The sequence below is a fragment of the Ctenopharyngodon idella genome, chromosome 8 (genome assembly GCF_019924925.1).
Source record: "Ctenopharyngodon idella isolate HZGC_01 chromosome 8, HZGC01, whole genome shotgun sequence".
Lineage (NCBI taxonomy): Eukaryota > Metazoa > Chordata > Actinopteri > Cypriniformes > Xenocyprididae > Ctenopharyngodon > Ctenopharyngodon idella.
In genome coordinates, this window is record NC_067227.1 from 26,723,259 (window position 1) to 26,740,350 (window position 17,092).

At 35.8% G+C, this 17,092-nt stretch overlaps 1 protein-coding gene across 1 annotated transcript in view; it reads left to right on the plus strand.

The window, feature by feature from the left end:
* xpr1a (xenotropic and polytropic retrovirus receptor 1a) overlaps positions 1-16,054 on the plus strand; it is a 78,612-nt gene extending 62,558 nt beyond the window's left edge. The window contains exons 10-15 of the mRNA XM_051904038.1: positions 265-433; positions 1,524-1,718; positions 9,223-9,389; positions 10,109-10,248; positions 11,441-11,662; positions 12,677-16,054. Of these exons, the coding sequence (XP_051759998.1) occupies positions 265-433; positions 1,524-1,718; positions 9,223-9,389; positions 10,109-10,248; positions 11,441-11,662; positions 12,677-12,734 (951 nt within the window). The 3' untranslated portion in view covers positions 12,735-16,054. The remainder of the gene's footprint in view (positions 1-264; positions 434-1,523; positions 1,719-9,222; positions 9,390-10,108; positions 10,249-11,440; positions 11,663-12,676) is intronic.
* Positions 16,055-17,092: the final 1,038 nt, after the last annotated feature.

Below are 17,092 nucleotides of genomic sequence, written 5' to 3' on the forward strand. Positions count from 1 at the left end.
GTGAGGTCAATGAGTTGATATTGCAAATCATCTGCCAATAAAAACCCCATTGATTTGCTTTCAGCCAGCTGAATTCTCATTAAAATTTCACTCGCTGTCTCATAGAGTTCACTCTGCCTCAGGGATGAGCTGTTATACATAAAGCACCTCATCCTGAGAGAAATAGCACTTCAGATGACTTCTGCTGTTTATTATTGTCCACATAAGTACTGTACACAGTATGAATATTTATGCATCATATTTCCCGTGTTTGTTTTTTCTCAGTTCCGTGTATTCACCGCCCCGTTCCACCGAGTAGAGTTTGCAGACTTCTGGCTGGCGGATCAACTCAATTCCCTGGTCATTGTGCTCTCAGATCTGGAGTATCTGGTCTGTTACTACAGCATGGAGCTGCAGTGGGGAGATCGTAGGGGATTACTGCCCTATACATATGGTAATTGATTTAGAATGAAGCCATCCTATAATGTACTGATTCAAGTTTTGACAGAGTCATTCATGATAAGCCATCCCAATTTCAATTTTATATGTAATAGTAGATGAATGGGCGGTTACGATTAGTTGCCCTTGCATATGAATTAAGATTGCATAGGCTGTGTCAACACAGACAGGAGTTCTTCAGGTTCAGTGGAGTAAATCATGTGAAATGGACCAGGAAATTCAGAGCATCAGCGGCTGTCTAATGGTGCAGAAATGTGTCACACCAGCTCAGGAATACTGGAAAATACTGAGAAAGAAAAAGATGGAAAGTGAGTGGAGAAAGGCAAAGAGAAAGTGAGCAACAGGGCTCAAAACTATCGCTTTTTTCTGCTGGCCTGGTCGGATGAATAGTTCAGATTTTTATTTGCAAATATGATAAATAGGCATGTTCATGGTTAGAAAAATATTCAATATTCAATATAAATATTTTATTAAATATGTATTATTTTTTAAATAAAGTTGTATAAACTTTTTTTCTTTTTTAGTAAAAGTAAATCATTTTAAATACTAAATTAAAAAAAAAAATGTTAATAGTAATAATAATAAAAAATTTTGTTTTAATGTATTATTACTGTTTTTAAATTGCAATTGAATTTAAATGAAATAAATTAATAATATTACAGTTTATTTAATTTTAAATATATAAAGATATAATATAGCTCTGTGACAGTTCTAAATTCTAGAAATTTCTAGAATTCTAGAAAATAAGCTTATGACTCATTGCTGATTTGTTTATTACATTCCACCCATTACTCATTACTGATTTATTTATTATAAGTGATAAAACCTCATCCATGTCATTCAGCTAAATGATGTTACCTTGGTGACATATATTCTTCATACATTTTATCCAAATTAATTGTTTAAGTTTGCAAGACAAAATCCTAATTGTTGAGCCCTGAACTATAATATTAAGTCATCATTTAATTTGCAGAAATACATGATCCAATATGTTGGGATATGTTTTGATATTACTCTACTGCAATACTGAGAGAATAATCTTGATAATATCAACATGCTTTCATAAGTTTCTCCTTCTGCATAAGGTGATGAAAGGTGTAACAGCTACTCTTACGGAGTTCGGGCCATCATCCACTGTCTGCCTGCCTGGCTGCGGTTTGTTCAGTGTCTGCGACGTTACCGTGACACCAGAAGGGCCTTCCCTCACCTGGTGAATGCTGGGAAATACTCAACCACCTTCTTTGTGGTCACATTTGCAGCCCTCTACAGAACTCATAAAGGTAAAAACAAACAATCTGCAGTCAATTACAAATATTATGTGATCATGTGACCAGAACATTCACTCATCAAAGCATGTTATAATTATAATTATTAGAATTAGCTTGAAAAACACAACTGTCTGAAGGTTTGTGCCAAGAAATAAGTATTTTTATCTTGAGGGAATCTGGGTAAAAAATTGTTTAGGTTAAACAAGAAAGAGTGTTTTTTTAATATCCTGAATACAGTGTATTTTTATTGTTCTGTGGAAATTGCTGTTGTAATCTAACATTGACTCCAGTGTAAAATGTTCAATACAAAGAGCACCTGGTTGCCATTGTTTGCCTACAGATACAGGTGAACAGGCAACAAAAGCATGTTTTGAGAAAAGCAGAGAAAGAAAACATGACCCTGAGCCTGTCCTTGTCTGTTAAAGACTGGTTTATATAGCAACACAAAAAGAAAACATCTCAATTTTATGTTAGAGATGAATTGTACCAAGAAGAAACAGGTTGGCATTTCATTTATGCATTTAAAAAAGAGTCACCCTGCTTTATAAAAACTCATTTGTCGCCAAACACCACATTTTGCATTCGATCACAGCAATTATCCTGCATTCTGTTCACATGAAGTCTCAAAGAGTTTAAAAGCATGCCATTAAGATTCCAGACATATCCCTCGTCTCTATCTACAATTACCTGTCTGATTATTCTGCTACTGAAATCCATCTGAAGTGCGAAGACTGCTGCTCAAACATGTCTCTTCGTCTGTCTCACTCTCTCTTATCAAACAGTCAGCCTCCATGCCTTCCCGTATCTCTTCGGAAAGACAACTTTTGCCCAAATCGATCTCAAAGCACTCAGCTAAGCCGTTTCATCCATTTTATTATTTATATGCACACACAGTCGTTTCTGGTTATTTCCCTGAAATGTCAGTGTTTAAATATCAAGCATGGGTGCTTTTTACGCCACTGCATTTATGTTTTCATTTAACGGAATTATGCTCTGAGGTATCCAAATGTTGGTGGACAGCCTGTCCAGACTTCAGTGTGTATTAGAAACATCTCTATATCAGTGATATAGATGAAATCTGGAGCGCAGCCCAGAGCATCTGCCTCATTGGAGTGAAAGAGGCCCCATTCGACCCAACATGGCAATCTCGCCATGCATTTGATGCACTCATTAGGATTCGCTCGAGATGTTCCTGGCAGTGAGCCAGTTTAATATATGAATGCATCAGAAATCACCTCCATCATTTGTGCCCTGATGGAAACTGATGTTCACTCCCATAAGCTGCCCTGATAAATGAGTCTATGAAATCGATTTGTTTTAGTTTTCATGTAAACTAATCTCAAAGGAATGCAACATGCCTGAGCATAATTAATGTTTAAATTAACATTAGTCATAAGCCAAACAGATGTGAGAGATTAAGATCAGTGGTAAGAATAAGAAGCAGTCAGAGCACTACTTTTTCAGCCTATTTCCTCATGGTGTGGCTTAATTGTTAAAATTTAGATTTGCAACCCAAAGGTTGTTGGTTCAATCAAAATAAGGAGTGATTTGTAAGTCTTGATGTCTAAGTTTGATGTATTACTCACCTTGCACGCTAGCATTAAAGTGGCCATTTTTGCATTGGTAATTACAAAGTTCTGTCTTGAAACTCTAGATGGCGCAGGCTAATAGGTCCTTAACTCAACCTGCTCAAACCTCACATCATTCTCTATAGGGCACAGTTGATTGGTTCCTGCTGTTTCAGTAGGCAATGAGCGTGCATGCTCAACCTTCAAATACTTGGTTAGCATTTGACTTAGCAGTGCAGCACGCTTTCAGAAACCCTCCACCTTACGCAGCTCCACCTGTATAGATCTGCTACGGGTAATTCAGGTACGTAATATTGTACAGTAGCAGCATGTCTTACTTGCTCACAGCAGCGTGTCCTGTTTGTATTAGCAGTAGCAAGTCCTGTACTTGCTCTGCAGCAGTAATAATCAACAGCAGCAGCAGCAGCAATAACCAACAGAAGCAGCAGTAGCAGCAGCAATAATCAAGAGCAGCAGCAGCAATAATCAAGAGCAGCAGCGGCAATAATCAAGAGCAGCAATAATCAACAGCAGCAGCAGCAATAACAACAGCAGCAGTAGCAGCAGCAATAACCAGCAGCAGCAATAACAACAGCAGCAGATGCAGCAATAACAGCAGCAGCGGCAATAACCCAACAGCAGCAGCAGTAACCAACAGCAGCAGTAACCAGCAGCAGCAGCAGCAATACTCAAGAGCAGCAGCAGTAATCAACAGCAGCAGCAGCAATAATCAAGAGCAGCAGCAATAACCAGCAGCAGCAGCAGCAATAATCAAGAGCAGCAGCAATAACCAGCAGCAGCAATAACAACAGCAGCAGTTGCAGCAATAACAGCAGCAGCAGCGGCAATAACCAACAGCAGCAGCAATAACAGCAGCAGCAGCAGCAATAACTAACAGCAACAGCAACTAAAGTGGACATTTTTGCATTGGTAATTACAAAGTTCTGTCATGAAACTCTAGATGGCGCAGGCTAATATGTCCTTAACTCAACCTGCTTGCAATCACATCATTCTCTAAAGGGCACAGTTGATTGGTTCCTGCTGTTTCAGAAGGCAATGAGCGTGCATGCTCAACCTTCAAATACCAACAGCAGCAGCAATAACCAACAGCAGCAGCAATAACAGCAGCAGCAGCAATAACCAACAACAGCAGCAATAACCAACAGCAGCAGCAGCAGCAGCGGCAATAACCAACAGCAGCAGCAATAGCAGCAGCAGCGTCAATAACCAACAGCAGCAGCGGCAATAACCAACAGTAGCAGCAATAGCAGCAGCAGCGGCAATAACCAACAGCAGCAGCAAAAACAGAAACAGCAGCAATAACAACAGCAGCAGTTGCAGCAGCAATAACCAACAGCAGCTGCAGTGTAGCAGATCTATTCTGCCAAGAACAAATATATCAACATTGTCAAACCCATCACCATGCCAAACACTCAGAGAGTTGTCATGACAGAAGTGTATTTATTTTATCCGTTCTCATGTCAATAACCCCATTACACCTGCTTTTATGTTTTTTAATGTTGTATTTCATTGTAAAAGTGATTGTAGAAATGGTAAAGGGTCGATATCCTCAAAGATTTCATTTAAACTTTAATGAGAAACGCCGATCTGAGATTAAGCTCGGCTGAAGAGTTCAATGACATCCAACAAGACAGCAAAATCCAAACAGAGATTAAAGGACAGATGCTATGTGAACACTAGAAGCTAAAAAAACGATTAAAGGGGAGAGAAAAATATGAGGGGAGAGAGAGGAAATGAATGAAAATGGACTATCCAGAGGAGGTTGAGCTGTAATTGCTTGCCTGTGGCGAGACAGAACGGTGTGAGTGTATCGCTAGAATAATGATGAAGCTCTGAACTGCCAAAATATGATTTGATTTTTTTTTTCTTTCGCTCTCTGTATCAGACCTGGATCTTTGATCAAAACAAGCATCTTAGAGGAGAGCTATAGAGATTTGTACATGAACACCTGCGCTTACCTGCTCTGATGGCTTCATTGCACAGATTTAAAGCGTTTCATGTGTACCCAAGAATGCATATGCTCCAGATGAATGATTGACAAGAGATGGCTGTGTGTAGTGGTCACAGCTTGATTTTAAACATCACTGTTGTGAAGTGTTTACCCCCCTCATGTGCATAAATTTTACCATTTAGTACAGATTGATCAGTAAACATGGTCAATATTGAATTGGAATTTTAATATCTTTACATGCCTGGACTTTAAACTCCGTTATGTTCTTTTCTATTCTATTACTTTGTTTGTTTTTTATTTTCTTTGTCATGTTCCTGTCATGTGGTCAGGTGCAGAGAGTGACACATTCTATTTCACATTCTGTACTCTATTACCAAAGACACACAATGTTCAAAGGATGAAAACTATTTCTGTCTGAGGACTCAGGGGGATATTGAGAGGGATTCCTGGTCCTTTGGGAAATGGGTTTGGGTCATCACAGTACATGTTTACATAAATCTGCCAATGTGTTAATGAGATTAAACTGAAAGTTCAGTGTGACCGGTAGTGGTTGACCGACATGGGTTTTTTGAGCAGAGTAGCAGATGGCCTGTATTTACATAGTTCAATTTAATGACAAATGAGATGACAAAATTTTGATATTCAAAGATTACTACTACTAAATTTAATACTACGTTGAAAACAGAAATATGTATTATCAATTGACAAGGATATTGTAATTGATACAATGGGCAACTAACATTTCTGTTCATTGGCCAAACTGGCAAAATACCTTCAATCTCATTTCGTCAGATCTAATATATATCCATTTATCTTGCAAGTGCAATGCTTTAAAGAGACACTATACTACAGCAAAATATAATGGGCCAAATACTTTGATCGTCAAAGTATTGTGTTTCAGATATAGGATAAAGTTTTATAGGAACCATATTTACTTTTGTAGCATTTTAGTTTATTTTATTATTTTGTTTTATTTCACATAATGTTAGTCAATGTTTCTTGTGCCCTAAAAATATTTTTTTTGTTTTTCAAGACCATTTTCTCTCTCTGACCTCTGAATTACACAGGCTATTTGTGCTCCTGTACCTTTAAGACTTCTATAGGTTAACTGACCTCTGATATAATTAGTTAACTTTGACCTTACATTCATAGTGCACACTGTGTCTTAATATTAATTATAAAACGGTTAGTTCCTGTCCTTGATTCTGATTGGTCAGTAGCTGTGTTTTATTCACGATAAAACCAGGCTATGACCGCTTCACTCAACGGTTCTGTGTATCACTACACAACACCCTTAGCAACCACTATTATTATTATGATATTATGATATTGTTCATTGAAGCATACTGTATTATGTAGAAGAGTATTGTGAGAAAAAGATTGAGTGAGCAAGTTTATTATCTGCATTCAGATATAGCATTTTCCTTCAGGTCAGTGCTATGTTCATAATAAGAAATCTGTTTAAATGTCCGATGTATTATCTTGTCCTTTTAACAGTTAAGGGGTTTTCCCGTGACTGACAGCGCTAGTCAAAGCATTTGTCAGTTGCGTCTTGTTTCGTGTTCACAACAATTCAGTCTTTTCAATGTAAAAGTCTTCGCTGCTGACTGACACAAAGACAGTCTTTGCCGCCATCTAATGGCGTAATAATGTAACTTCTGTTGCTGTTCACGGTCAGGGACTATTTTTTCCAGCGGAAGGAATGATTTAGTGAAAGTTTACTTCATGAAAGTTGCATTGATACATATTTCTGGCTTTAATATTCGATTGTGTGGTAACCGTTTTATAAAAGCAATAAGAATAAGGTACTCGAGACTAATGCTGTATCGTGAATAAGTCGCGGCTGTATCGTGAATAAGTCATGGCTAAGTCACGGCTTCACGTCGTGCCTAACAACACCCTTCAGCCGTGACTTATTCACGATACAGCACAGCCTCTCGTACCTTATTGCTTACATATGCGTTGATATGTAGATCTAGACAGTCAAATATTAATATTCTCAGAGATGTGATGTCAAAGCTATGAAGATTCATGAATTATCCATCTTTACAGCTTAGTTTTCATTGATAATCTTGGGATGGAGCTTTGCTTTCGGGTAAAGGTGAAATAATAATTATGTGTATCAAATGTATAAATATGTTGCAGTATATTATTGTGAAACAAAAGACTTAAAGTCAGCATGAAACAGAAGTTGCGATAGACTTTTCTTCCCTATTGTGACGTACATCCCAGTGAAACGACTTCTTGAACAAGAAAAAATGTAGGGCGGGACTTGATTTTGTCTATCAGGAATTGATTGGATGGTTGTGCTTTGCTATTGCTGTGATGTCATGTGACTGACAGGTTGTCCCACCTTCAATCTAGTAAACATGTCATCAGAGAAGAGAAGAGATGTCGCTGCAAGAGGGAGGGGAGTTATTTTGATTAAAGATTATGAAGGCAAATGAATTTTTTAAAAATTAAGGATATAATAAATACTACAATATTCCATTAAAAATAATTGTCAATTTTGATTTCATTGTGACTTTAATATTAGCCCAAGTGTTGATGCTTCTCTAGATTGCTGCTGGCCTGTGTGAGGAGATTATACTTGCATTGCACTCTTAAAGTGTCTTGTTGGTGTGAGCATCTGGAGCATCTTGGGTAATCTAGGGACACCATATTCAGCATGGGCACTCATAGCTCAGCTCTGAAATAGGATGGACAGGGCTATTATGTGTTCCGGCGAAAAATGTCCTCCGCTGGTTTCCTGGCGCCTGGATGGCAGCGTGTGAAAGGCTTTATTAAGACTGATGGGCCTGTTCCAGATTCAGCACCGTCTGCTGTCTGAGGCCTAAGAGATTTAACCATTCACTGACCTGAGACCTACCTTGTTCCACTATCTGATAAATGTCTCGCCCCCTATTAACTTACACTGGTGCTCTAATGTTGTACTGCAGGACAGCTCTTATTCTTATATTTCAGTATACTCTTTTTTTGGAATTGAATTGCCCCTGTGCAAAATGGATATCTTTTGGCATGATTCCATATGTTCTCCAGTGCCTCGTCATCATCGATATTATTTGCTAATTCCTTTTCCCATACAGCTTTTATCATCTGCCTTTCAACTGATTATATTAAATGCAGTTGCTTCAAGGTTATTTATGTATAAGGGTTGTACTTTTTGCAATTTTGGTCGTAGTTTCAGCTAAAAAAAAATAGTTGCTGATTAAATAAGATGTAGTTCTCTTCATATACTTGTTATAAATGATAAGACAGGAGGAAGAATATTAAGAACTATATCCAATATTAATGAAATATTAGTTTTCTATTTAAATATATTTTAAAATGTAATTTATTCCTGTGTTGGCAAAGCTGAATTTTCAGCATCATTACTTCAGTCTTCAGTGTCACATGATCCTTCAGAAATCATTCTAAAATGCTGATTTGCTGCTCAAGAAACATTTATTATTATTATCAGTGATGAAAATGGTTGTGCTGCTTAATATTTTTGTGGAAACCTTAATATTTCAGGATTCTTTGATGAATAGAAAGTTCAAGAGAACAATTTATTTGAAATAAATCTTTTGAAACATTATAAATGTACTTATCGTCACTTTTGATCAAGTTAATGAATCCTTGATAAATAAAACTATTTAACTATACTGTTTTTTATTAGTAAACACAGACAGAAAGTAAAAAAGTACAGACTAGATTCAAATTTATATAAAAAACATTTTTTATTGTTCATGTAACTAAGGTGCATTTTTGGTCATCATGCCATTATATTAAAATATTAGTATTTGACATGGTAATTTGACATTGAATGACCTTTCAGTGAATAGCCACAGACACAATGGCATTAGTAATGTAAACAGTCTAAAACAAAGACAAAATCTGTATCTGGAATCCAACTACCTTTTCTTGAGATGGATGGTAACCAGTCTCCCTCTAGTGGACATAGTGTCAAATTCACTTGTGACTTTCTCTGTTTCAGATCAGAAACATGCTGACGCTGAGGTGTTTTTCTACATGCTGATCCTGTCTTCAGTCGTCAGTTCACTCTACACGCTGATCTGGGACCTAAAGATGGACTGGGGTCTTTTCGACCGCAACGCAGGCGAGAATACCTTCTTGAGAGAGGAGATTGTTTACCCACATAAAGTAAGATATGGCAGAAAATAATCTGCCGTCTTAATACTCCATCTTGAATGTCAAATCATATAGTAAAACAGTAATTTGTTCATGATGGGTAATGTGATGTAGTGGTCAAACATCTGCTCTGGTGAGCACAATGTTGTAGGTTCAAACCTTCTGAGGAGCAAAGCAAAATAATCCAACTAACCAGCTGGTTTGCTGCTCTTAATGGGTTAGTTCACCCAAAAATGAAATTTCTGTCATCAATTATTCACCCTCATGTCATTCCAAACCCATAAGAATTTCGTTCTTCTGTGGAAAACAATTAGAAGAATATTTTTAAAGAAATCTGAGAGATTTCTCTCCTTCAATTGATTCACCCAAATGGTTCAAAATGTTCATGAAGAGATCATAAAAGAAATCCATATGAATCAAACTGTTTAATCCAAGTCTTCTGAAGGGAGACAATTTCATTGTATGATGAACAGATTTAATTTAGGCTTTTATTCACATACTGTATATATATATATATATATATATATATATATATATATATATATAAATATTATATATAATCCCTTTAAGCTGGTTTAGTTGTTCAGCCAGCTGGTCTCCCCAGCTGACAAGTGCAGTAAACCAGCTTAGGTTGGTTTAAGAGGTTTTTTCAGCAGGGATATTATAACTGTCAGCAGGTATGTTTATCTGTTACCTCCAACTGTCATGATGTCACTTCCTTTTTCTTTTAGGCCTACTACTACTCTGCCATTATAGAAGATGTGATGCTGCGCTTCGCCTGGACACTGCAGATCTCTCTGACTTCCATGACTGCCATTCCTTCCATCGAGGACATTGTGGTTACCATTTTAGCTCCTCTGGAAGTGTTCAGGTGAGATGTTTGTGTAGAACAGGGATTCCCTATTCTTTTCATCAGCAGAATCCCTTTGAGCTAAAATAGTTACTTGAAGTACCCTCTGAGATTTTAAGTTAATAAATAAGTAGTTCAACAACACATTTGCATGTTAACGGTTCTCTGATATCAGTTAATTGTCACATGACATGCAGGTAAACAAATTAAATACTTCTCATTTTTAGTATGTTTTATGTTTTATTTTACCATTATTTATTTTAATTTTACATTTTTATGATTTAAATAATTCCAACCCAAGGCATACGCAAAATAAAGGGGTGAGGCCTGGTTGAGTGGCATTAGTAGTGTGTTGAAACTCAAGGTTATGGTATGGGGCGTGACACACTAGAAGCGGTTGAGAAATCACCAGTGTTGGTTAAGTTACTCTAAAAAGTAATTAATTACTAGCTACTAATTACATCTTCAACAGTGTAATTAGATTACTGTACTAATTACTCTTTCTAAAAAGTATTGCATTACTTGTTACTAATTACTTTCTCCCAAAATCCCATATCAACCTCGACCAGTTGAACAATACAAGGATAGACATGGAATTGAGACTCTTTTAATTCTTTCAAAGAAATAATATAATATTGCATCATTTATTCTTGAACTGACCAAAGTATTTAAAGGGAGAATGTTACATTAAAAACATTAACATTACACGTTAAATTTTGATGTTAAATCCACTATTGTTTTTTATAGAATTGTTCTATAGGCTATACAATATTTAATGCAATTACATCAGAAGTAACTAATTAAATTACAGAAAAATTAAGCGATATCCCTTACTTTACTTTTTCAAGGGAAAGTCATTAAATTACAGTAATTAATTACTTAGTAATGCATTACACCCAACACTGCCAATCACAACAGACTGATCCAGCCAACCAATCAGGAACAGAGACAGGAACTAAACACAGCGTTACTGACAGACTGGGAAGAGAGGTGCTGCAACACCTGTGTTAAAAATAATGTTTTTGTTTTTTTTTAACATTAGAGCATGAAAACTAGTAGACCACAAAAACGAAATGAAAACTTGGCCTCTTTAATTAGGTTTTCATAAACTCACTAAGCTCAGTTTTGGAAACCCTGTTGTAGAACATTAAACACATGGTGAACTCTCTCTCTTAATCTTATCTCTTTCTTTGCTTTTCTTTTTTCCCCCTAGACGTTTTGTGTGGAACTTCTTCCGTCTTGAGAATGAGCACCTGAATAACTGCGGTGAGTTTCGAGCGGTGCGAGACATCTCGGTGGCTCCTCTAAACGCTGACGACCAGACGCTGCTGGAGCAGATGATGGACCAGGAGGATGGAGTCCGGAACAGACAGGGCAAAAAGAGCTGGAAGCGGAGCTACAGCCTATCCTTACGACGACCTCTGCTGTCCTCTCAGTAAGAGATCATATATAATACATATTTTAGGGGGTTTTGGGTAGGCAGCCCTGATTAGTGCACCTATATGCAATTCAAATTTATTTAAATTACTGATAGCACTCAATGAAATAACTTAAGTAACATATTTAATAAATAAATCATTACCAAACATATTATGCCAGTCACTGAAAAAACAAAAATTACCTAAAAAATAAAATTATTTTATGCAAGTCAAAAATATTATTTAACATCACTGAAACATTTTAATTACTTTAGGTTACACCAACAAAACTCATTATTAAAGGGATAGTTCACCCAAAAATGAAATTTCTGTCATTAATTACTCACCCTCATGTTGTTCTAAACCCGTAAGACCTTCGTTCATTTTTGGAACACAAATTAAGATATTTTTGATGATATCCGAGAGTTTTTTTTAATCCTCCATAGAAAGCAATGAAATTACCACATTCAAGGTCCAGAAAAGTCTATTTTAACTATTTTAACAATGTCTTTACTACTTTTCTGGACCTTGAATGTGATAATTTCGTTGCTTTCTATGGAGGATAAAAAAACCTCTCGGATTTCATCAAAAATGTCTTAATTTGTGTTCTGAAGATGAACGATGGTCTTACGTGTGTGGAACGACATGAGGGTGAGTAATTAATGACAGAATTTTCATTTTTGGGTGAACTAACCCTTTAAGGGTTAGATTAGGTAAACATATTAGTTGCTAATTAAGATTTAATTTGAAGTAAAGTGCAGGTAAATACTTTGTACAGTGTATATAACAGATATGTATCGTTTGTGTATACAAAATATTCTTATGATTTAAAATGTCTATTTTCTATTTGAATATATCTTTATTAAAAAATGTCATTCATTCAATGGCAAAGCTGAATTTTCAGCATTATTTGATGAATAGAAAGTTCCAAAGAACAACATTTATTTGAAATAGAATTTTGTTATAATGTATACATTTGAGATCAGAACTACTTTTCAGAACTGCTTGATGTGTATGTGTTTCTCTGACAGGTCTAAGAAGGATACTAAGGTGCTCATTGAGGATACGGATGATGAGGCCTTCAGCTGAACCCAGATCTCGCTGTCCCGCCACCTGTCTCGGCTTTCTATTGGTTCCTCACAGAGCTGCCTCAGCACACCTGATCTCAAACACACACAGATACACACATATTCACACACTTTCTCTTCAACACTCCAAAAACAGAGTAGTGGACAGAGTTAAGCACAATAACAGCCATGAGACATATCAGGACACAACAGTGACATCGTACAAACACGGACACACACACACGACGAGATATACACATGCACGGAAAAGCCAAGTGCGGAATTTTCCTCAAGGTACTTTTTTTATTAGACTTTTTAATTTTGTTTCTCTATATTGATACTTTTTTGTACATTTGTTTAGGTTTTTGAATCTATATTGCTGCACATGACTGTTTACAAACTTAAAATAATAACTAGGATCTACAGGGAGGAGAGTTATCATATGAAAGAATAATATAATATCGTACACTGCACGGACTCAAGCCGCACACTATAACTGCAGCGCATTTAGAAGTAACAACAGCTCAGTAGCTGATGTTTGTTATAGTTTTTTCTTTAGTTTTATTTGTTTTTTGAGTTTTCATGACATCAGTGTACGGCCCTGGTGGCACTGTTTGAAAATGCTCAATATTTCCTAACCATAAAAAAACATAGTTTTATTGTTTCATCATATTTAATATGCAAATATGTTTTATTTTTTAACATGCATTGCTTTGATATCAAAGCTGTCATATTTTTGCCATGTATGGTTTGTGTTTGAGAGAATGTGGGCATGTGTGTGTTTTCCTTTGGGGAGCTATAGCAGGATGTATAGAATTGTTATTTTTATTCATACTTTAATCAGTGAAACTACTGTCATTGCTGGTTGATATTTGAACACCATTTGGGTAGAAGAACTGCTGCCCACTGAAAAAGATTAGATGATTCTGTGAACTATTTTATTTATAATGATGCACTAAACTGAAAAGATTCAGTAATAATTGTCACCTAATTGCAGACTAAAGGGAAGTGAACACATTTTTTATTGAACTAATGTGTTTCCTACATGGCTTTTTGTATCGCTTATTAACCATTGCCATAACCACTGCAAGCCAAAGAGGAAATGCAACCACTGCCAGTCAATTATAATTCTTATGGCTGTGATATCAGTTTTGTATTATGGTGAACCGTAAGAGATTTTGTGCATCAAAAAGTAGTTCACTTGCGGTGAGGAGATATCTTTGATGAAATCCTTTTCTTTTCCAACATCTTAAAGGGACAGTTCACCCAAAAATACAAAAGAAGATATTTTGAAGAATGTTTGGTTAGCACATTCTTCAAAATATCTTCTTTTGCGTTCAACTGAAGAAAGAATCTTATATGGGTTTAGAACAACTTGAGAGTAAATGACAGAGTTTTTATTTTTGGGTGAACTCTCCCTTTAAATATGGTCGCAGTTTGCTTATTTGTATGCGTCATGAGTGTGGCAACATCTTTATAATCAGTTTTACATTTGATGAAAAAAATGTGATTGTACATGATTTCTAATGTACATTTTTGCGAGACAGGTGTAACTACCTTGTCTTTCGTACATTTTCATACGCGGTCTCTGAATTTCAAACACCATATTTAGAAGAAGAGTCTGTTTTTCACCTCTTTTATCATGATGCTTTGATAGAAGTGCACGAATACTGTCATTTTAGCTTAAAATGAATTTTATTATGATTAATATCTCTTGTTGTCATCATAAAAAAGAAAACACCAGGGCTGTTTTTAGCTGATATGTGTTTTGCTTATTTTTTTCAGCATTTAGTTCATTTTGATACTTTTTCAGCAGCATGCATTGATGTATTTTTGCAAGCACAATCTTTCAGCTGTAACTAAAATCTAATCAAAAGATGGATTTGTCTTCACAATCTCTCTTACTTTCTGTTTCATATTCTTATTTGCTCTTTAAAAGAAAAGTGTTCATGCTTTATGAAAAAAAATGATGTATAGATAGCAGCCGTTGTGTTTGTGAGTAACATTTTAGTTGATTTTAAGTTTACTGTTTTGCTTAAACAATTTGAGGCAAAATTTGAAGATTCAAATCTATCACAGAAGAAGGGGAAAAAACTACATGTGATTCATAGTTGCAAAAGAATATAGAGTGCTATCCTCATTCGAAAATGTGGTGTTACTGTGCAGTCCTTTTGTCCTATAATATTAGTGAAATGTCAATCTTGTTGTTCTCAAAATGACCTTTTGGCACACTGTCTTACTTTGCTCTGTCTTTAATTCTCTCAAAACTGACTGAATCCTTTATCAAGTCTCTTGAGTGGCACACAAAAATTGTAGAAATGATACACTCTTCCACATTTCTGAACCAATATCACTGTACATATGGATGCTGAGCACAAATTTGCCCCATTCAGTGCTTTTTGTAATGCATTGCCAATTGTCTTGCCTGCATGCTGCTTTTGTTTTGCACTGTAAATAGTTTAATTTTTTACATTTGAAATGTGTAAAAGAATGTTGTTTAATTTATTGTACTAATTATTTATGTACAAGTCCAAGCCTTTTTCTTTAAATGAGCAGTATTATGGTAGATGAAGGGCATTTTTGATTAGCCACAATCCCACACTGTCTTACATATGTGAATTCTATGGAAATAGTGTAACTTAAGATGCTTTGGTGAATATGGAATGTGATCGGTTTAATCTACAGTAGGTGTATATTTGTACTCATAACACTTTCATCCCCAGGGTTTGTGCCCATTTGACAGGACTTGTTGGGTCGATATTGTGAACTCTGATGAGGAATTGCTGGGGAGGATTGGGAGAAGAATGGGACATGTTAACATTCTCATTAACACCCTAATTAAGGGTTCTGTTATGAGATGAACCCTCAAAATGTAGGGTTTTTATTTTGTACATTTTTTTTTTTTTTTTTTTTTTACTTTTTCAAATACAGAGCTAGAATAATATACAAGCCCTGACATCTTTTCTTCAGGGGGGGAAATAAAATGTTGACTTGATTGCTTGCTACACCCATGATGTTAAGTGCTTGATATCTCTGCATCTTTTCTATCTCCTATCTTGATGTTGTATCCCTTCTTAAATACTTGACTGTGACATTGTTTGTAGTTGGTAAATGGTTGTACTTTTAAGTAAGTTAAGACTTAAAGAAAAATAGAAAAACTTGTGGTTCTGTGATTAAATAGAGACATAAAAAGAGAGAAAATGTCTCTTTTTACAGAGTAGTTTGTAAATGTTGAGTGTATTCCTATGGTTCCACTAATGATCTCATTTGTGTTTCTGTATACACTTTGGTGATCCTGTCATATTTGGGTTTTATAAACCACGCTTATTTTTAAAACCTTCATTTTGTGTCAGCCTTATTTATTCAAAAACAAGAGATTGACTAAAGCAATTGATACATTCAGTATATATTTTATGGTGCCTGAATGGAATATTTGAATAGGTGGCAGTATGTACAGTTGCAAGAAAAAGTATGTGAACCACTTGCAGAATCTGTGAAAATGTTAATAATTTTAACAAAATAAGGGAGATAATACAAAATGCATGTTATTTTTTATTTAGTACTGTCCTGAGTAAGATATTTTACATAAAAGATGTTTACATATAATCCACAAGACAAAAAAAAAAAAAAAAAATAGCTGAATTTATTAAAATAACCCCATTCATAAGTATGTGAACCATTGATTCTTAATACTGTGTGTGGTTACCTGGATGATCTACGACTGTTTTTTTTTTTTTGTTGTGTGATGTTTGTTCATGAGTCCCTTGTTTGTTCTGAGCAGTTAAACTGAGCTCTGTTCTTCAGAAAAAATCCTACAGGTCCTGCAGATTCTTCAGTTTTGAGGATTTTTTGCATATTTGAACCCTTTACAGCAGTGACTGAATGATTTTGAGATCCGTCTTTTCACACTGAGGACAACTGTGGGACTCAAACACAACTATTAAAAAAGTTTCAAACATTCACTGATGCTCCAGAAAAAATCATGATGCATTAATAGAGGGGGGTGAAAACATTTCGAATTTGAAGATCAAGGTAAATTGTATTTAATTTGTCTTCCGGGAAACATGCAAGTATTTTCTGTTGCTTCCGAAGGGCAGTACTAAATGAAAAAAAAATGATATTCAAGCGAAATAAGAAAAATGGGTGGAGCTGGGTGGTAGTGATGGGCAAATGAAGCCTCACGATCATGAAGCACTGAGGCTTTCCCCTCATTGTTTCGGGAAAAGATTCAAAGCTTCGAGAGTGTCGAAAACAGCGCCATCTGGTGTTTATTAAAAAATAAAGCAGCCAAAACCCTGCGAAAGAAGCTTCGTCGGACGAAGCAGCCACCTCACTGTTTCATGTTATGTGCTCAAATAAAAGCCTAATAGTGCGTGTGTG